The sequence below is a fragment of the Colobus angolensis genome, unplaced genomic scaffold (assembly GCF_000951035.1).
Source record: "Colobus angolensis palliatus isolate OR3802 unplaced genomic scaffold, Cang.pa_1.0 Scaffold55, whole genome shotgun sequence".
Taxonomy (NCBI): Eukaryota; Metazoa; Chordata; class Mammalia; order Primates; family Cercopithecidae; genus Colobus; species Colobus angolensis.
In genome coordinates this window covers 4,078,249-4,100,608 of record NW_012119043.1, presented here as the reverse complement: position 1 = coordinate 4,100,608, position 22,360 = coordinate 4,078,249, and the positions used below count along the sequence as shown (strand labels likewise).

Sequence of the window (22,360 nt, the reverse complement as noted above, 5' to 3'; positions counted from 1 at the left end):
CCCCAACCCCAGCCCACAACCTCCCAGCTTGGCTGCTTCAAGATGCAACAACAACGAAGTCATAATACACAAACCATGAGCCAGTCAATAAAGAGAAGCCTGCCCCCAGGCTTAATTCAAGCAAGCCATTCATCAAGCTGATGTGATGGACCTGTCCAATCCAGAACGTATGACAGACACATCAGCAACACCAAGTGGCATGCAATGACCAGATGACCAAAGGCCCCTCTGCCATGCTTCAATTGGTTCAAGCTCAGAAAACGTTCTCCTTGGAGAGTTCAGACAGTTGGCTTTGCATAAATCAAAGTGAGATTAGAAGTAAAGATTTGGTGAGGTCAAGTGCTTACCAAATGTTTCCTAAATGCCAAGAAAAGATGTTCACCTATTCCCACTAAATCTGTCAATGAGACGATAAAATTACCTAGTCCACTCAGGTATTTTCCTTTTGGGGAAATCTCTGCCCACACCAGATGGTCTTCATTCTGGAGGTCAACATTCAGAGAGTCTCAGGTTGCTCCGAGACGATCAGCATGTGATCATTTAACCAAGAAGATGATGGGCAGGGAGTTGCAAGGTGCCCATTAAGGACTTGCTGGACAGTTCTGAGGTTACTGGAGTTCAATATTTCTCAAAGGTCCCTGAATCTTTAATTTGATGAGGGCTTAATTTGTGCTGATAAAGGGTAAAATCCTACCAACTGGGGACATCAAACTTCTTTTGCTTTTAAGACGTCTGAAGAATGAATCTCATGATTACAGGGAAAGTTTGTTGCTGTTTCTCTTTTGATCAATTGACAACCAGAGAGCATTACGAAAACATTCTCAATGCCTGCTGAGTTTACTTCCTATTTTTGAAGTTTTTTGTTAAGTTTTTCTTTATCTTGCCTGTCTTCTACAGAAGAGGAACTAAGAATCTCGCACTACTGATTCTATGCTGTGATGATATAAAAATAACTGGTTACACGATTGCTACTTCTGAGAGAAATTCCAGGTACTTGGCATCTTTAATCTAGATTCAAAAGCTATTCTAATAATTTCACTTTTTCCCTAAAAGTGTCTTCTATAATAAAGGTATTCCTTCTCAATATCCATTTATTAAAGATAAAAGGAGGTAGCACCATTTAATAGACACTTTAAAAATTCAGAAATACAACTTTAAAGATTGCGTTCTGTCCATTTACCTATTAATGAATTTACTTCAATGAATAATTCCATATGTGGCAAGTGTCTTATGACAAAGTTAAATAGGGATAGCTATCAATTTCCAGAGCAACCAGGATGACCAAATGTGCAAATTTATCTAATGACACAACAAGAGGCCAATTATATGCACAACAGAAGAGTTGGTTTCTTCAGCTGAAACTATGGTACTAAAGTTGGAATTGCAGTTATTAAAGATTTACCAATCCAAGAACAAGGGCGATCTTTCAGTGGGACATGTTGCCAATGAGAAATCTGAATAATATCAAAATAACAGATTATACACATATGGTGTTCCAAAATGTAGAAATTTAAAAATGTTCAGATGAATGCAAGTAGAGTTGGCCAGAATCTCAGATAATTCTAATAGTATCATGTGTTGTTTATTTTTAAAATGTCTAGACCAGCCTTATTAAAGGAGACAATTTAAATTATATATTTTTTAATTATTCTTTCTTTTTTTCAACTTGGGGGTAGATGCACTTATACTGAAAAGCAAGATAATCAAATCCGTTTAAGATTCTTATACAGCAGGTTAAAGTTACTATGATTATAGTTGTATGCAAAGTGGGTGTTTGAGAATGTAGCATCTAGAGATATTTTCATAAATAATTAAGGTTTGCAGCTGAACCACATTGCAATTGATACTTTGTGAATCTTCAGTGCAGAATTTAATAACATTAGACCTTTTCATTTGTAGAATGATCTTGAGTATTTCAAGATTGTCATCATTTTTATTAGCCTTATTGACCCTCTCTACTTTTCTAATCCAGTGTCAGTGTGTTGAAGATAACTTACACGAAACACATTTTGCATCTTGGCAACTGATTACTGGGTAAATGTATAATTTATGTATTGAGAACCTTGTCTTGACAATTGTCTGGATTTCTCTGAAGGCCCCCTACAGCCTTGAGAACTTGTTATGGCTGCTTATAAGAAAATACCTGCATAGAACCAGACAGCAGATCTCAACTCCATCTTGCCCAAAGAGCCATCTGTTACAAGTGTAGGCATGGGGCTTTCAAAGTGCCGCTTTTAGGATTCAGGGATTTACTCTGCTTTCTTATATTGCAAGAATTCTGTAGCTACAATTAGCTAACAGCACATCTCATGAGAAATGGAATGGAACTGCAGAGAAAGCACACCACAGCAAACCGAGGTAGGAACTACATCACAACAGGCCGGATAGGAGCACCAGAGGCTGCTGACACTTCCCATTCAGGAGTCAAATACACCGCCTGCTTACCTGTCTGACCCAGCATGCCCCAGCCACACATGCAAATTGTTACCATTGTTTTATTCGTGAAACGTATTTTTAAAATAAAGGACTCATTACCAAAATAAGCACCCTCAATGACATTTGTGCATGCAGAGCATCTGAACATTCACATTTATGTCCTCAGAAAACAGAGCCAGGGAGTTGCATTCAATATGAAAACACACACTTTCCTTTTCAAGGCAACCATACAAAAGTAGCTACGGCTTGCTGTTTCAGGAACCAACTCATCTGTTAAGCCTGGGTAATAGAAACCCCTCATTTCCGCCCCACCCGCCCCCCAAACCTGCCCATCCATTCGGACTTCTGCATTTCTCAAACACGCTGGGTTGCTTCCACTGCCTGTCTTAACATGTGGTGTGCATTACAAATAAAAGTTGACTTATGTTTGTAGGATTGGACACAGGGCATTGCCAGAAAAAATGAATCTCTTTATGAATGCCAGGGACACTGTCCCTCTCCTTTATTTCAAATTGTAAAAATGCAATGGACGGAATAATTGATTCAGTATAAGACCTTGTGAAAAGGGAAATAAGGGACTTGAAATTGAAATAAACCTTGTAGGATCATGGTCTGTTTTTCTTCCTATGAGTTAGATGGAATCACAGTCTCACATAGACGACCATAAGAAGGTTGTACAGAGTGTGTGTGTGTGTATGTGTATGTGAGCAAGCTGTGTTGTCACAGGAATTAAGAGATGTTAAAAACTACACAGGGACCAAGGCTATCATTTTCTTTGTGTCTTAGCAGAGAAAGTAATTTAGAATGCGCTTGAAGTATTTGCCCTCTGTCTACGGGGCCTTGAGTTCACGTTTACCATGGGACCTAACTTTTGGGGTGCTACCTCCCCCAGCAGTCATGCAGTTTCACCAAGACCATACAAGAATCTCCTCTCCCATCAACTAAGTTAATTTCCAAGTAGTTGTCAAGCACGAGAAGAATGACCCTTACCTGTCACTGTAGGCAGCGGCAGTGGCAGGGGTAGGCTGGGCGTAGCGGTATGCAGCATAACCACCCTAAAACACAAGGAGAAATGTGACTCAGGAATGCAGCAGAGCACACTGCAGGAACGCCCAGTGGCAAGACCACACCAGAACAGCAGTGACCCAAATCTACTGAGCTAAAGTTGAGGTTAATGAAAGCTTAGTATCAAAGCAAAAGTACGAAAACACCCTGGAGAAACAAGGGGTGGAACATCAACCCCAGCTGGATGTTAAAGGTTAGCGGTCGTAAGCATATCCCAAAAGAAGAGCCTAGAGGCCTTTGGAAGAAAATGTACCTAAATGTTAATGGTGATTGTTTTGGGGTGGGGAGGATTATGGGGGATTATTTAAACACTCTTTATACTTTGCTGAACTTTCCAGATTTTCAAAATTGATTCTGCTTTACCTTTATCAGATAGTAACTTAAATTTTATTCAAACAATTCTTTTCTTATAAAAGCTAAGTAAATGCTCCCCTTTTATATTTATTAAATCACCCTTTGAAAGTTTATTAGTAATCTCTTACCTATCTGTTTAACCACTAATGTTATTGAAGACTGTCTTTAGCTGTCTAAATGTTACACAATTATTACAAAAATGACTGAACATTTCTTTTTGGTCAAAGATATCACATGGTTATATATCATGCTGCTTCAGATGGAGAATTTGTCTGGTGTGGAAAATATGATAGTCTTCTAATTGGTAAATAAAATCATTAACAAAAAAAGTCTGAAAAGAAAAAATAATTAACATTTAGTTGTATGTACCAGTAATTGCAATTGTTCAATTAAGCAAAGAGGACGAGCAAATAGGCATATTCAAAAGAAATTGTGTTCAGTGGAGCGTTGATGATCAAACTGTGAAAATAACAGAGCTTCTTGCTCAGTGGACCGCAATGATACATCAACCAGTGTACAATGATCTCAGCACAATTAAACAGAATCCAGTGTCCACTGATAACACAGGACTATTCAGGTTCTAATTAGAACACAAGTCCCATAATCCTCTGAGGTAAGCGTTCTCACCATCACCATAAAGGGGTGACTCAGGACAAAGTAGTGTGTGAGAAGGTATGCAACAGCAGAATCATGACAGGGAAAGTTAAGTTCATGGCATTTGGCCTCATGAAACTAAGTAATACAGTAAGACATAGATGAAGCATGGAAACTACAAAAAGCCCCTTTCAAGATACAGGTACACTGGTCTCAATTTCTTTCTGCCTCCTCCTGGCACAGTTAACTTTCAGCGTAAATATGCTATCATTTGCATAGCAATTCAAAGAAACAAGTTTATCTTTTAAAGTTTATTCTTTGGATTGGTCCTGGAGAAGACACATCTAAAATATCCTGACAGATACTAATTTAGAAACAGTTTTTTTTTGTTTTGTTTTGTTTTTTTAAAGCTTCCTTTAAAAAGATAATGGAAGTTAACCACAACAAAAAAGGTCTTAGCCAGATGCCACCTGGTGCTCCAAATACTATGTTCTCCAGTTAGGAATGGAGGAGTTATAAAACCAAAGCAGTTACGACAGCACTGAGTTCAACGAACAGAGTGATAGACTAAAGAGAAATCGGGTCACCAGGTTTTTGGAGCCATTTTTCTATATAGCTTGTTCATCTTCTTGGCTTTCATGTGTACAGAAAGATACAGGTGTGCAGGTACATACATTAAACTTAATGAGGTAGGGAGGGGCTAGAATTGGGTAGCTGATTTCTAGGAGACATCAGCTTGCAGCAGGCTTAAAGTTTTGACTAGAGAGAAAGTGTATGTGGTATGTGCGTGTTTCTCTCTGGAACAAGAAAAAGTATTTGCAGCAGTCAGATGCCATGTCAATCATGAGTTGGTGACTGAATTTGGTCCCACCAAAGATGTCGAGTAACATCCTATTTGCAAGCCTCTTGGTTATTTGCAAGCCTCTTGGTTTGAACTTTGCATATCCTCCACCTTCTGCCTTCATTTCAGTCAATGGAAGAAGGTAGCAAGTCTGATAAATGGGAAGAATTGCTGCAGGGCAAACTAAAATGAACCACATTGACTAGTACGTTATGTATAGTAGAAACATCAAATGCAGGTGTGTACACCTGGGATTCCTCTGCACAGCAAATGTGGTCATCTGCGAAGGTTTCAAAATGACCTCTACTGTTTGCATATGACTTGGCCAGTTAAAGAAAATGTGTCTTTCTATACAAGACGGGCACAAGTCGTCAATGTTCTGACATTTGTCTTTATTATCTAGAAATTTGCTTGTGAGTGTTCCTGATTCAAGGGTCAAGATCAGTTTTCTTAAGTCTCCAGAGCCAGTGGAGAGATTTTTGACCTTGATCAATGGTTTCATTGCTGTCGAGTAGACCACTTGGAGATGAATGTTCTATATCTGTGCTGTCCAGCAGAGTAGCTACTTGCAGTAAATGACTACTGAACTCTTGAAAGGTAACTAGTGCAATGAACTGATTTTTTAAATTTACTTTTCAGTTAATTTGAATTTAAATGTAAATAGCCACATGGGGACTGGTGGCTAAAGGATTGGACAATACCCGTCTAAATGATCCCTGAAACATGTAATAATTAGGGAAAAGGGGATTAGGTGGTTTTCTCTCTCCATCTTTACTGCATAGCCTTCCTTTGCTATTTTTCTTCTGTATGCAATTCATACTAGGGAAATAAGAGTTGTGTATTAACTCAGTATATGTGTGCATATACTGTAAAATATAAATTGCTTTACATACAAAAAATACAAATTGCTTTAATTTGCCTAACAGGTGACTCGAATCAATTTTCTTGCTCTGTATTTTGCAGCCCACTGAGCATAGCCAGAACTTCTTCGAGGTTCCACGGTGATGTTTGTAAAAGGAACACTCACTTTCAATAGCCGTCACCAGACCATGTTCATATTGAACCTGGTCTTCTGAGATCACATGACAAAAATGGGTCATTGACAAGTGATTTTTCCCACCACCGAACCAAAGGAACCAAGGCATGACAAGCACAAAATAGTTCTACACTCCCCATTCCTGAAACATTTATTTCTCCACATCATGGGTAGCAAACTATAACTGTAATCTTACATAATAATTTCAAGTTGCCATTGTAGATCTCCTTGCCACCGCCACCAAATAAGTGAGGCCACCAGAGTGACCCACTGGTGTGGAGCGAGAAGTTTCCTTTGTTAGCCAAACCTCTAGAGGTCATTTGAGGTAGTTACCCATTAAGCACCTCAAATGACGCTCCAATAAAGCATTTTGTTTTCTTACTACACTAGAGATGGGGTCTCACTGTGTTGCCTAGGCTCCTCTCAAACTCCTGCGATCAAGCGATCGTCCCAATTCAGCCTCCCAAAGTGCTGGGAGTACGGGTGTAAGCCACTGTGCCCAACTAATAAAGCATTTTTAAAATTATGCTTGTGGGGAATGGTGGAAAGGAAAGTTTCCACAACCAAACCAGTTTCGCAGATGCTCGGTTAAATTAAACTGGTTACTCTGTTTGTGGAACTCTTTGGGACAATATTCATGAACACTGTGGGACCTCCAAGGCATCTGAGAGAATTTGAGGCTTCGAGATTTCACTTTAGGGCATACTTTTGAAAATAAACTGTTCTATTGGACAAATAGTGAATTCTGGGAGGGGAAACCTGTGTGTGCTAGGGGGGACGTGGGCATCAGTAGGACTGTAACATTTACGTGTTACGCATACTTCCTTCAACTGGAGTGCATAGGAAAGTAATCAGCTTAACCAGGGGTAAAGGCTCCCTTTATTACCAAAATATCCAAGGGTCAAGTCTCATTGGTGGAAAACAGGTGTGCTGGTATATATACATACAACTTAAATCTTATTTACTATAATACTTACAAGAACATTTTAAAATGAAACACTTCCCAATTTACCTATATTATATGTTCACTTTTTGTGTGTGTGTGTGTGAGACAGAGTCTTCTCTGTCCCCCAGGCTGGAGTGCAGCGGTGCAATCTTGGCTCACTGCAACCTCTGCCTCCCGGGTTCAAGTGATTTCCCGAGTAGTTGGGATGGCAGGCACGTGCCACCATGCCTGGCTAACTTTTGTAATTTTAGTAGAGATGGGGTTTTGACATGTAGGCCAGGCTGGTCTTGAACCCCTGGCCTCAAGCAATCTGCCTGCCTTGGTCTCCCAAAATATGGGGATTACAGGTGTGAGCCATCACACCTGGCCACGTTCATCTATTTTTGAAGGGTGGCATTCAGAGGTCCAGTTCTCTTGAAATGTGACAGTGAAAGTTCATCTCGGGAATTTTTAACCATATTACCCTTTACTAGGTCAAAGTACCTCTTTTTCACATTCAGGTTTTAATTAAAACTCAATCAATTCTCATGATTTACAAAAAGTACTTTCTTAATTCACTCATAATACTGAAGAAAAAAGGGAATTGCAGCAGTAGGGAAAGTAATGTCCTAAAACTCGGACTGATCATCCTTAGTTTGACATTCATCTTATTTGACAGTTTCAATGTGGGTAATAGACCAAATTTGGAGAGACTAGGCCAGCCACATTCCAACAAATATGTTGACTTTTTTTCTTCCTATGAATTTATTCAGTTGGTGGTTGCTTCAGCAGTGAGAAATAGGTTTAAAAGCTATAACTATAGGTGTGAAATAAATTTCTGATCAGCTCTACTAAGACCAGGGAGGGTTATGTTAGATGTCAGGTATGCTGGCACTTAATGCTGCATATGAGATTCTTGATTTAACCCCATGCCAGTTCACTCTGGGAACCTACTAAAAAATTACCTAGACAATTGGTTCAATTAGAACCTTGAATTCTTTTCATTGGATGTATACTGATTGAATCCAGCTACCTTTTAGGTTTAAAAAAAAAAAAAAAAAAACCCCAGCCAAGCTAGACCACCACTTGACACACTCAGGATCTAACAAAGCTCATGGCCAAGGCCAGCTAACAGCAGTCATGGAAACAGCACCCATATTTGGAAGGAACAGCCACAACACAGTCAGCGGATATATCCATAGATAAGGGGATAGCCACCTCTATTCTAGGAGATTTCATATTAAAACTGGAAAATTCAGTTAAGTCTTTTTCTTCCTATGTTAGAGAACAATTCCCCTCCCCAGAATTATCTTGTTAGTAAGGATTTCACAGCAAACCCACAATCATAGTGATGAGTTTCTCCACCAGTCGGGATTTCATACCTGCAGCAATTTATTGCCATACACAGGCTCTTGATACACTACTCTATAAGGAAACAGAAATGTAATGTTTTCAATGCAAAAATGAAATAAAAGAGAATGCATAAGTCAGACAAATTCCAGAGCAATTCATTTACAAGTTTGCTTCTCTCTTACTTCACCAAGACTTAGGACTGACCCACCAAGCTGAAAGGGGCACTGGGCCTGGATAAACATTTTTAGTTGCAAATCTCTGCAATGGAGAGTATCAAGGTGGAGATGGGAATCAAACCACTTCGTCTTACAACTTGTGTTTACTTCTAAAGAAGAAAAAGATAATTTCATGGCTTCTTGCCTCTGAAAGCATATTCCAACAGTCCAAGTTAACTATTTCAAATTTATCTCTTTAACTCATGATTGGAATTTTCTGGAATATCTAAGGATTTAACACGAATGTCCTAATTTTTGAAGTAGTTAAGAGAACAGCACAGTAGCAACCGTAACTGCATAAATGCCTTTAGTTGTTAATTTCAACTAACAGCAAAATTGCAGTTCATGAATTCATGAATTGCATTGAAGCTACGATAGCTACTTTTAATTCTTTCAGACTAGAGAACTGTGAGTATATGTGAGTGTGTGTGTATGTGTGTAAACTAGTGTTAATATACATAGCTTCAAAATGCTATGATTTTATACACATCTAGCACTGGCAAGGAAGGTGTCTGTAGAATCCTTGTACAGACTAGGATGCAGTTTTTGGAGGTAAGAGTTATTCATGGGCAAAACTAATCTTCCATGTGAGTGGTCACAGTTTGAAATAAAATTCTCCAGTTCCAGGGCAGACACTAAGATGGCTGAACATTTGAAGAGACTGAGGGACATACCCTCTAAAGGCGTGCATATACTTTTTCTTGTATAGCCTCCAGATAGCCTGTCTTTCCTTTCCAGTTTAAATTTACTTACGTTAAAAGTCAAAGTTTGTGGAGCTATGCCTGACAATATTCTTCTTCTCTTTCTCTGCTAGTTCACTGCTTATTTGAATATTTCTAGTACAAATACTCTGAGTGGCCTGCCCACCCCATTATGCTCACTTCTCTCCCTCTTCCTTTCCTGTCTTTCACTGTACTTTTCAAATGTTGCTCAACTGGAGCAATGACTTGGGTTTATGGGCTCAGGGCTTAAGCATTAAAGTCAGTAGTCAAATCATGTGGGCTCAAGGCCCAGTGTCAGTGAACATTACTGGACAAACTATTTCCTCTTCTGGAAAAAAAACTTTCCTGTTAGCCATGCGTGGTGGCTAACACCTGTAATCCTAGCACTTTGGGAGGCCAAGGCAGGTGGATCACTTTGAGGTCAGGAGTTTGAGTCCAGTCTGGCCAACATGGTGAAACCCCATTTCTACTAAGAATCCAAAAATTAGGTGTCACGGTGCATGCGTGTAGTCTTAGCTATCTGGGAGGCTGTGGCAGGAGAATTTCTTGAACCCAGGAGGCAGAGGTTGCAGTGAAGTGAGATCATGCTACTGCACTCCAGCCTGGGCAATACAGGGAGGCTCTGTCTCCAAAAAAAATTTTCCTGAAACAACAAAAAATAGAGGTAAGATGCCTTGTTTCAAGGGCTGTGGTGAGGAGAGATTAGGTAATACAGGTAAAACACTCAACATCTTCTCTCTCCCATTGCAAACACAGCATTCGCCTGATTTCTTGGTGGACTGAGGTCTCCACTATGGTAACTGGGGATGGCAAGCCAAATGCCAATCCTCAGCCACCTCACACTGAAAACAAGTTCTCAGGAAGAAAGACTAGGGGTTTTTATTTAAAGAATTCCTACTTTCCACCTTAAGTGTTCCCAAAGTTACTGACACTTCTCATTCCTGAGTTTAAACATCAGTGAAATGAGGATATCTCTTTGTTTTAAAACATATGGGTGGCAGAGTGACCTGAATTCAGAAATAATTGTGTTTAGCCATGGTGTTAACCAGAAACTTGTTATACAGAATTAAGGAATGGTGTAAAAATGCACTGGAATCTCAAGACACATTTGCTAGGCGGCCTTCATGGTTGCGTCTAATGTCAGGATGCTTAGGATGTTCTTAACAAAAAGGAACATGGTCAACATTTATAATATATATCCTCTCACTCTCTCTGCTCTTCCCATTGTCAAACACCCCACTATGTTACTCCAGTTTCTATCCATTTGTCAATTCTTTTTAACAGTTCATTATAATTTCTTTCTCTCCCTCTTTTCATTCGTAATATTAATGGTTATCTTTTGATCAAATACTATGTTCTTTGATTTCTCCCTGAGAAGGTCAACCAACAAATGTCTTGGTTCAGTTAAGCCATGCTTGTTTTCCACTCCTTGGTCAACTTCTGGCCTCATAAAATCTATAGTTTCAGGGGTCAGGTGTGGTGGTTGACACCTGTAATCCCAGCACTTTTGGAGTTGAAGGCAGGTGGATTTCTAGAGGTCAGGAGTTTGAAACCAGCCTGGCCAACATGGGAAGCCTATCTCGACAAAAATACATGGATTAGCTGGGCTAATTTTTAAGCTTTAAAAAAAAAAAAACAAAACCCCAGCCAAGCTAGACCACCACTTGACACACTCAGGATCCTCTCACAGGTGGTGACAGGTGCCTTGTAATCCCAGTTACTCAGGAGGCTGAGGCTGGAGAGTCGCTTGAGCCCTGTAGCCAGAGGTTGCAGTGAGCTGAGATCATGCTACTGCACTCCAGCCTGGGCGACAGAGTGAGATTACACCTCCAAAAAAAGACAAAAAACAAAAAAAACTAGAGCTTCACTTCCAAATATGAGCGACTCTAGGTCTAAGAACCTTAGTCCTTGCATTGCCACTCTGTCTGTATAAACCTCTACTATTTAGTTGGCTTAACTTGATACACTTTTTAATTAAAACTAATTTATGTAAAGGTACACCACTAAGCAATAATAGCAAACTGGTAGATTTGATATGTTTCATTATGAAACTTAAATTCCTATCTTTTTATACAAAAGTGTGTGTGTGTGGTGTTCTGATCTCAGGTAGAAGGAACTCAGATAAAGATCATTCCTATCCTCCTTTCTCAGAGAACTCCCACGTCCTCTCTGATGAGTAGCCAACCACACTGTGCCCAAACCTTTCCACTGTGGCTAGAGGCAGTGGTTTCCCTGCAGGGCTCAGATCCTGGAGATACCCTCTGCCCAAACAAGCTGTCCTGGGTTTTTCCTTTCATGTCTGGCTCACAGCATTTCATAACAAGTCTACTCCCTTTGACAATTTCAGGACATCTGTGATCATCTGTCCCTCTCTGCTCAATCCTCTCTCTGAAAACTTTCAGAAGGAGGTCATTTGAGAGAGGAGGTTGTGGCTTGCCCGTTACCGTGATCATGCACGTCTTTCAATGCCTATGTGCTTCAGCAGAACTAAAAAATGATCGAGGGCTCCAGCCTCAGGTGGTAGGGATGGAAAGACCGTGGAGAACAAAAGACAGGGGAGGGGAGAGAGCAGGGGACCTAGAAAAGCCCAGTAGTTCTGGGATGCAAGCTGCTGAGTTGTTGACCTGCTCTGATATACCGCCAGGATACTGAACATTTTGAGCAGGAAGAATCTGACAGTATCCTCCTTTGTCTTCCTTAGCAGTGACCAAAGCTAGAACCTTACTACCCAATAAAATTAAAAAGAAGAGGTTTATGGCCAGGTGTCCTGGCTCACATCTGTAATCCTAGCACTTTGGAAGGCCGAGGCAGATGGATCACTTGAGGTCAGGAGTTTGAGACCATGCTGGCCAACATGATGAAATTCCGTCTCTAGTAAAAATACAAAAATTAGCCAGGGGTGGTGGCAGGCATCTGTAATCCCAGCTACTTGGGAGGCTGAGGAAGGAGAACTGCTTCCAGGAGGCAGAGGTTGCAGAGAGCTGAGATCACAGCACTGCACTAAAGCCTGGGTGACACAGTGACACTCCATCTCAAATAATAATAAAGTTTAAATCTATTAGAGGTGTCTCATGTGTCTAATATATATCCCAGGACCTCTCAGAATTGCCCTAAACCTATTTATTGTGTACTGTTTTTAACGAGATTGAAGGAGTAAGCCAAAATCTTTCTTTAAAGTAGAAGCTCATACGACTTTCTAAGAATCTGTTGAACCATCATCTCTTTTAAAAACGAAGCTTGGGGATATTTCCACTCATCAGAACATGCTGTTATCTCAAGGGAGGTAGGGTAGTGGCTTAAAAAAGCACATTTAAGATTATGACATACTTCTAGTTAGGATGAATCTTGTTCTGTATATTCTGCAGTGCAGAACATATTTATATTTCTTTTCCTTAAATTTATGGTCATCAACGACCTCTTGTTCTGCTGCTTGAGCTGGGCAGTGGCGCAGGCTAGTTTCTTACTGTCCAATGTACACACAGACACACATCAGCAGCAATATGTTAAATTTGTCACCTGACAAAGCAAAATATTCAGGAAGGTCTACAAGATTCTAGAGACTTTTTTAGAGACAGGACAGAAACACGTGGTGGGTAAACAAATCTCTAAATTCATGTCGCAGGAACTTTTTCTGCCACCTGATTGCATATGTGATACTTCCCCTCTGAAAAATCTTACTGTCATTATAAAGAGTAGGGAAAATGATAATTTTTGGCTGGGGGTTGCGGCTTGGAAAGTCAGAGAAGGGGCAGTTTTATAAACGAAGATATCAGACAACTTAGGACTGGAAGAAACCCTGTTCTGTGAAGCTCACTTAGATGCTTCCCAGGCTGCACCACTGTACCCAGTGGGCTTGGCTCAAACATGAGTGTGTGACAAAATCTCCTAAAGGAACTAGAAAAGCACAAAGGGACACTTCTGTGGCTTTCTTCCCTGAACAAATTTTCTTTTTCCTCTCTAGTCAAGAGGTTGGCATATCTCCTTCTAACTTTGTGTTTTTTTTTTTCTTTTCTTTGTTTTTTCTTTTTTCTTTTTTTTTTTTTTTTTGGGACGGAGTCTTGCTCTGTCACCCAGGCTGGAGTGCAGTCGCCATATCTCAGCTCACTGCAAGCTCCACCTCCTGGGTTCACACCATTCTCCTGCCTCAGCCTCCCGAGTAGCTGGGACTACAGGCGACCGCCACCTCACCCGGCTCGTTTTTTGTATTTTTAGTAGAGACGGGGTTTCACCGGGTTAGCCAGGATGGTCTCGATCTCCTGACCTCGTGATCCGCCCGTCTTGGCCTCCCAAAGCGCTGGGATTACAGGCTAACTTTGTGTTTTTTATCTATTTGCATGGCTGTGTGGATTTTCTGATGCAGCGGTATGCCCCAATCGATAGACATGTACTCTTTCTCGCTTAAATGAGTTCCTTGTTTTTCCTTATTTGTGGGAGCTCCACAGACCTTGCCTTCAGGAAGCCTCTCCTTCCTGCTACTCAAGAATCTGAGGCCAGCAAGACACCAATTTGATATCTGCATAAGATACCACACATTAATGATTTAATAAATCACTGTCAGTTTGAAGAAACTGAGGCATGAAGAGGTGGACACTCGCTAAATGATTGTGAAATATTTTTAACTAAGGAAAATCTGCATATATTTTTTTTTTCTTGGGTAGATGTTGCTAGAGATAGTTTCCATTTTGGTAGGTTTTTTAAAAAAGCATTTCTCTATCCCTTGTCGATTCCCTCTCATTTCTAAAGCCCTAAATTCTGCGATGCCAACTACCATTCTGGCTCCTTCCATCTGCAATCATCTACCCATGGGCTGCATGAAGGCGAGAGCCACGACTGGTGATTGAGTTTAGCAGGTGCTTGAGGATATATGAATGGGCTTCAAACTGCTCAGCTCCAGCCTGCCTCATAATTTAAAATCTGAAAGTCTGGAAAAGACGACGTGAGACGGAAAAGCTTAAGTTCCACAAAAAAGAATTAATTGATTGATCACTGAGTGAATTAGGACATATGGGTTGTTCACTCACTTTGTTATGGGGGAAAAATACTAACCCACAGATCATAGTAAATATGCTTGATGCAACAGAACTCAAGTCTATCATTGATGGAGATAAATACTATATCTCAAAACTGTAATGATTTAAAATTCAAAAGGAATAAAATAATCAGTGCCTTATCTTCTAGTACCTGATATCAATTTTGTGAGAAATAAGATTTTTTTGCTATCTAGCCTATAAAACAAATATAATCCCATTGACTGAGGTCTTCTGTAACAAAAAATTGTGATTTAGGGAGTATCTCCCAACACTGCCCACTTATGAAAATGACTTGGAGTAAACACAATTTTGAATAACATCAATGCTCGTATCATAACGTGGGAGAATAACTACCTCTAGTTGAACATAGATAAGTTTAATTCTTATTCTCATAATGAGAAATAGTCTACTCTTTTCTAAAAATAAACAAAGTGTTACTATGAAGCAATTTTAAGTCATGTAATTGGGGGGAAATGGAATAAAAGTTTAAAGAAAATGGGGGCTCAATGTTCAATTTGACATACATTTTGTTCTAGAGGATTAGTAGGAGATGTTTAGGGCTCAACTTGCCCATGAGAGAGAGTTCCTAAGGCTGCTGTGATATTTTAGGGAAAACATCAAAAATACAAGCCATGAAAATATCTTTTAACCCTCTGCAGCTGCTAACTACAGCTGTTATCCTAAATATTACACTGAAAACAAAGAACATATTGAGAACTTGAGAGACAATTTCTTTGTGGGTGAAGTGGGGTCTTTAGTTGGCATGAAAGAAATGCCACCTTTTGGGGGGGAATTGCATTTATTCTGAAGTTGATCGAGGTGCTAATTCCACCCCACTAAACAGCCAGTGATGTCTGCCATGAGCTCAGGGCCAGAAGGCTTTCTGTCCTGCAAGACAAACCACGGAATTATTTCCTACGGACCAAGGAGAGAAACTCAACTACACCGAGTAGAGGAATTCACAGCAAACTTGTAAAAAGAATGACTCCAGGAGGAAACAGGGACGGCATGCAAGTGAATGAATACTTACATAAATGTCTGCACCATAAAATCCATCCTGGTAAACAACACTGCAAGGGTGCACACACAAAGAGAAACATCCATATTAGTGCATTTCCCATGCAGACACACCAACCCCTGCACTGGCGAGGTTAGTCTGGTCACAAGATCCAAAACACAGGAACCAAGGATCGTTTTCACATTGATTAAGGAGGTTGGAGACAACAGTAGTTGAGCAAACCGAGAAAATTAGGCCGGGCTTCGGTGATGGCCCAGAATTAGGATGTGTGGTGGTGGTGGTGGTGGTGGTGGCAGCGGCGTGCTAGGTCCCAAACTTCCCACTCTCTCAGAAGTGGGTACAGAAATGCACGACTTTGAAATGCAAAGAGGACTGAGATTTATTTTAAGTGGCCCAGACAGACATAGGAGCATCTTAACGGGTCAGAGTAGCCAATCAAACCACATATAACCCCCTACCCCACAGAACAAAAACCCGAAACACCTATTTAAAAATAGGATTAAAAAAAGGTCGAGACACAGATTGCAGCATTCTCAATACGGGCTACCGCCGAATGGCCTCAGGGGAGCTGGACAACACAAACGGTTTCAAAAATTTTCTTCCATATTCTTTCACATTGTATTATACTTGGTAATTCCATGTGCGTTATTTTATGGTAAGTGGAGAATGTCTCTAATTGTATGTGGGTGAGCATGGGTATGTGTGCAAGAATGTTTTGTATGCAGACACGTCTTCATGGGTACAAGTGGACTGCATATTTGTGTATGTGTGTTAATATGGACAAATGCAAGAATGCATGTTTGCACTTGTCTATAGTGTATACATGCATGTAAACATGTATATGTGCGTGTATACATGTGTGTATGTTGGGATATTTATGTATTTGTGTACTTACATGTACATGAGTATACACATGTGAATATCTGTATGTTCACATAAATTATATCTACATGAAACAAAGTCCCACACCTTGATTGAACAAGTCCAATCTGATAGCAGCTCTCTGATTGCCACCCATATAGTGACCATCCCAGAAAGAGACTTCAGGGGGCTGGGGACAGGCGTTAGGGAGTGACTCTCCAAAGCTTTTTGGTATACTTTGAGTAAAAAAAACAAAGAAGCTCTTAGCTACGTGGTTGTGAGAAACTAGTTTATACTTCTTAAGCATGAAGATGAGTTTAACAAGAATCGTATGTAGCCTTCACAGGTTTCTGTAAGGATCACAAGGCATCTTGCATATGAAACTGTTTCTAAATGCGTATTTTTAAAAGGATCGTAGTGATTTACAACCTTCCCCAATACCTTCCCATGATGTTTCTAGATGACTTATGATTCTGGCAAAGGACCGATGAGCCCCACCATTGAATGAGGCTGAGGTTCTAATAGAAACAGAACTTTAATACCAAAGGCTTGCAGCAGATTTCAGTAGCAGAGTGGACCCACATGTAAGCAAAGCATATTGAGCCAAGGGAAGGCATTTTACAACACACACACACACACACACACGCGGCTGTGACACTGGTTTGCTGGAGAACACTCTAGTGTGCTTCTTAGAGTATTTTGGAGTCAACTGACTAAACTCCAAGTACCATTGTCCTTAAAAATGTGGCAGGGATTTCACACGTTAAGGAGGTTGGTAGAAATAGCTTTCAGCTGTTGTTCATATTTGATCCTGGAGGGCTACAGTTCACAAAAGCACTTGTGAAGTGGCATAAAGCCCCAATCCCAGGTGCTGAGGTGTGCAGCGTCCTGAGCTATGCTTTGAATTCTTTTTCAACATTTCCAACACAAAGGACAGAATGTCGGTTGGGGGGTCTGAAGGCAGAAGTCACCCTCTGCCAACAGGACTTGGAACAGGTCTGATGAAAGAGGTGAGCCACAAATACTTAGTTTGGGTCCCAAACCATAGAACGAATCACTTAGCCGTATCAAAACAGCTCCATCCCGTTCTTTCATGCTGCCATGCCCTTGCACGTGCAATGCCTTGTGCTGGCAATGGCATTTATTCCAGTATCCTCATCCAAAAGCAGTGAGATGACCATTCAAGAACCAGGTTAGATGGGAAGCACAGGGGTATCCGAGTCAAACTGCAGCATCCTCAATCAATAGCTCAGTACCTTCAGACACATCACGTGAGATATCTGAATCTCACTCATCTGTTAAAAAGGGAAAATAGGTAAGTGCCTACCTCAAGGGAGGCTTTCGTAAGATAATGCTTGCAAAGCGATGGGAGGCATCATCCTTAACACTGTACCTCTAACAGGGTCACCATGTCTGAGACCCAGTGCCCACCTGCAGCTGGGTGACTTTTCCCATTATGAACGCCAGCATCATTTTTCAGATTCTTACTGAGTCACTCGTCAATTTCTGCCTCACATCAAAGGTACGTGTGCATGTGACTCACTGCACCTTAAAAGCTACACCCAGTGGCTTAACTAACATTCTATCTCAATTCGTGACACATTGCTTGTTACCTAGAAGATGTACAATAACTGGGTAAATAGGGCTCAAATTTTAGAGGGAAGGGTGGGCATGAGAGGAAGGTGTCAGAAGGAGATTGAGTCATTGCTTTATCAACTGGAGGTAGGATTCAATAATGGGTCAGGAGGAGTCTCAGGTTTGTCTGATTTGGCTATTCAGTATTGATGACTGTTGTCAATGGAGGAGAAATATGACTAACAGACTCGAACCTGAATTAGAGCAGGGCAAGAGACTAGACAGAAAGCAGTCTAGAAGTAAACAACATATTTTTCACCAAATATGAAATATATACCTTTAAATATGGGAAATAATGACTTCTAAAGATCTCAATGGTAGAACCTCATCTGTCTCTGATCTTCTGTAAATGGAAAAAATAACTGAGTCCAGGCCTTGGAGGCTCTTCCAACAGGGCAAGTGGCACGGGTATGGGCCAAGAGTGGGGTGGATTCTATGATGTGGCTGAGGCTGAGCTCTACCCAAGAAACTGATCCCTTCTTTCATTAAGACAAGTTGTTATACACCATGGCCAGTTTTGTGCCTCCATGTGAAGCCTGTTTGTATCAACATTGCCCAGAGGTGAGGCAAGAACATGCCGTGATGTTTGCTCTTAGGAGTCTCTGCTCAGTTGGGTAACCTGATCGCCATGCTTTGTCCTCCGCCGTGGGCTGTGGAAAGTTACTTGGGGGACACTGACATCCCACATTTATGAGACATTGAACCAAAGAAGAACTGGTCTAGCTTTCTCATTGTGAAAAGCTCAAACTGCATACGTACTATTTCTCTATTATTGAAAAGTTTTCTGTACCCCAACTACTATGCCAAGGCATAGAGACTGAAGAAGTAAGCCCCCCTCAGTAAACCTGCCCTCCCAGAGTGTACAGGGAGTGGGACACACAGTAACAAATTATGCACAAAACTGTAGAATCACAGCTGGGATAGAGGCTGCAGGAGAGAGCAACAGAGGTTCCCTGAATGTGGAATGGAAGGAGGCAGGGCCAGCAGCAGAGATGAGAGAGGCTGAGCAAATGGCATAGAAACCTCAAAGCCTTGGTTCAGTACAGAGGAGGGAAAGAGCTGTCAAGGCAAAGGGTGGCGGGGCAAGGGTACTGCTAAGGCAAGACTCATGGTTGGAAGACCCATGGCCTGGCTTCTTGGAGAGCTGGTGGGGGGGGGGAAGTTATGTCTAGCATTAGGGTCTAAATATGGTGGCTTTGCAGCAAATAGATGATTGTAGCTGCCATTATATACCCCATCATGAAGGGATTACTTGTTTTCAAAGTGCACATGTATTGGAGAGAAATGGAAAGGACAAGTGATCTATCTTTAGGATAGCTCTAAAAAATGTGGAACCAATGTAGTCATCCTCACTGGCAACGTGAAATAAAGCCATGTAATGGGAAGCCAATTTTACCTAAAACACAGTTTCTCTCTGTAATAGTAACAGCACGAGCACCATTACTCCCACTACTCGCATTTGTAGAACACTTACCATGGATCAGTCCCTAGTCTAGATAGTCTGTGCTCATAATCCCACTCAGTCCTCAGAACACCCTTATGAGATGGATAAAATGATCATCGCCCCTTTAGACATGTACAAAGAAACTGAAAGATAGCTGGGTATTGACTGAACTGGGATTCGAGCCCAGGGAGTCTGGCTCCACAGCACAAACTCTTAAGTACCATGGCAGGCAGTGGTGGTCAAACTTGAATGTGTATCAGAATCACCTGGAGGACTTTTGAAACACAGATGGCTGGGCCCCATGCCCAGCCAACAGGTTCTAATTCAATAGATCTGGATGACAGCATCTAAGAGCTTACATTTCTAACAAATTAACAGATGATGCTGATGCTACTGGTCCCAGGAAAATGAGAATCATTGCTCTATGCAACACCATCCTCCAAGTGTTATTTTACTTTACACGTGAGACAAAACTTGAAGGTCAGCCTCCTAGGTCATATTCTAATGGAGGAGCTGTTTACAGGAAAGCTCTTAACACAAAGCCTCAGCTAGTTTCCAAAAATGTATCCAAATAATTTTTAAAGCCTCATCAAACAGCTGCACTTAAAATATATGTAGGGAAAGAGGCACAGGGATCCATGTCTACGGTGCAGCTATAGATAAACTAACCACAGAACAGTTAGAAGGGAGTTAACCATCGTGCACTAAACAGGGGCAGTCCTATTTCAATGCAGAGATGGTACGTCTTGCCATGCAAAGGTAATTGTATTGCTTGTCAATCACATTGGGACTCAATATGCTTTTGCAAGGACATGCAAATGCACATCTTATTTTCTTAGAAAAGTAATAGCAGTAGTTAAATATTTGAATGAATGCAAGCAGGGAGTGATTGTACTCTAGAAAATTAGTTTACTTTAAAAAATATATAAAATGCCCAAACCATACAATCTGCCTGTGTAATATAATATATACCAGCCACAAGTATATTCTCATAGAAAAGGCTGTTCACAATTGTTCTACCCTGAGGCCCCTTCCCACTAGAAAATAAACTTTCTAATGTGTTCAAATACCACTGTGTTTTTAATGGATATCAGGGGCTATCAGAAACTCACTGGCATTTGTAGAGAATTGTGGGTGTGTGGTGTGTTTGTACACATTTTCCTAGAGAATTTTTAATCAGATTATTAAAGGCATCGGTGAAAATGCGTTTTTCACATTCTCTCCTCCAAAAAAAGGCTTTAAAGACCACTGATTCATGATGCCTACAAATTCACTCTATTAAGAGGCTATTTGGGTTACACTTTAAAACTAGCAAATAAGAAATCACACTTTATAAAAATCATTCTGCAAAGGAAGCTTGTCCAACCCTCAGTCCATAGGCTGCATGTGGCCCCAACACAAATTCATCAACTTTCTTAAAACATTATGAGATTTTTTTTTTTGGCTCATCAGCTGTAGTTAGTGTATGTGTATTTTATCTGTGGTCCAAGTCAATTCATTCACTGTGTCCCAGGGAAACCAAAAGATTGGACGCCTGTGTGTGTAAAGTATTCTGAGAATGGGTAATGATGACTTTTGTTCCTAGTATTTATGTTAAATGAGTTAAGTTCCTAAGCATCAGATAATACAGGTTGGGGACTTAGATATTTATAAGATAAAACCCAGAGATCATGGCTGATGTATACACAGAAAGATATGCCTATGGTCCCAGAGACTGTTGTCAGAGGCTTTTTTAGGACTTAACCTGAAAACATTTCCAAAAGGTCAATTTGTACTTCCACTGGCCAGCTTTAAGTTTTCTCCTGGGATACTACCTTAGCTTTCCTATACCCCAAATAGTATAGAGTCTTCTCAAAATACTTCTCAAGGTAAGTCTGGGACGTTTACACAGATGTATGACAATTATCTGAGAAAGGGCAGAAAATCTTGCTCAGAGATACGTAGAGAACCAAAACCAAAAGCGTACAGCAGACACTAGATGCTTAGGCTTAGAATAGTAATAAACACCGCCAGGGGATGGTGACGCATACCTGTAATCCCAGCACTTTGGGAGGCTGAGGTGGGCAGATCACTTGAGGTTAGGAGTTTGAGACCAGCCTGGCCAATACGGTGAAACCCTGTCTCTACTAAAAATACAAAAAATTAGCCGGGTGTGGTGGCATGTGCCTGTAATCCCAGTTACTTGGGAGGCTGAAGACAGGAGAATTGCTTGAACCCAGGAGGAAAAGGTTGCAGTGAGCCGAGATTGTACCACTGCATTTCAACATGGGTGACAGAGCAAGACTCCATCTCAAAAATAACACATGTGATGCTCCATTAAAGCACCCCATTGTACTCCCTTGAAATATTCACGGTACATAACAGGTGCTCATGGAGTTCCTCTTCGATAGCGAGGGGATTGGGGTTTAGCTGTTGTTTTCTAACATCAGAGATTACTAAGTCTATAGGGTTTGTCTCCAATGTCTCCACTTGCCGTCTCGATGCATAGATAATCAGCTTGTGAGCTCCCTGAACAGCAATTACCTGATGGGTAATTCCTCCCAAATGTGAATCATAGGAAGCTAGACTGGGCATTGTGGCTTCTCAAGCAAATTGACTCCAGGATCAAAGGCAAGGAGAAATAAGGAAAACTTGACTCTCCTCTGTGACTGTTCCCTACTCAACATTGTATTTGCAATCTACATATTCCATAAGCAGTGGAAATGCCTCAACCATTCCTTGAAGGAAACAGAGATCTGTGAAACTGCACGTGCCCCCTAGCAAAGATAAATAATGCATAGAGGGAGAGACATGGGGTCTTCTTGTGTACTCAACCACAAGCAAAAGGGGAT

At 40.8% G+C, this 22,360-nt stretch overlaps 1 protein-coding gene across 11 annotated transcripts in view; it reads right to left on the bottom strand.

The window, feature by feature from the left end:
• Window positions 1-22,360, bottom strand: part of RBFOX1 (RNA binding protein, fox-1 homolog (C. elegans) 1) — a 1,723,406-nt gene that overhangs the window by 33,427 nt on the left and 1,667,619 nt on the right. For 7 of the 11 annotated variants that reach the window (XM_011961363.1, XM_011961369.1, XM_011961368.1 and 4 more), the window contains 2 exons: window positions 15,602-15,641; window positions 3,427-3,491 (listed from right to left, as the gene is read on the bottom strand). In XM_011961363.1, coding sequence (XP_011816753.1) covers window positions 3,427-3,491; window positions 15,602-15,641 — 105 coding nt within the window. Of the gene's footprint in view, window positions 1-3,426; window positions 3,492-8,633; window positions 8,677-15,601; window positions 15,642-22,360 lie in introns of all 11 variants that reach the window. The other 4 variants (XM_011961364.1, XM_011961361.1, XM_011961366.1 and 1 more) reach the window with 1 other exon arrangement.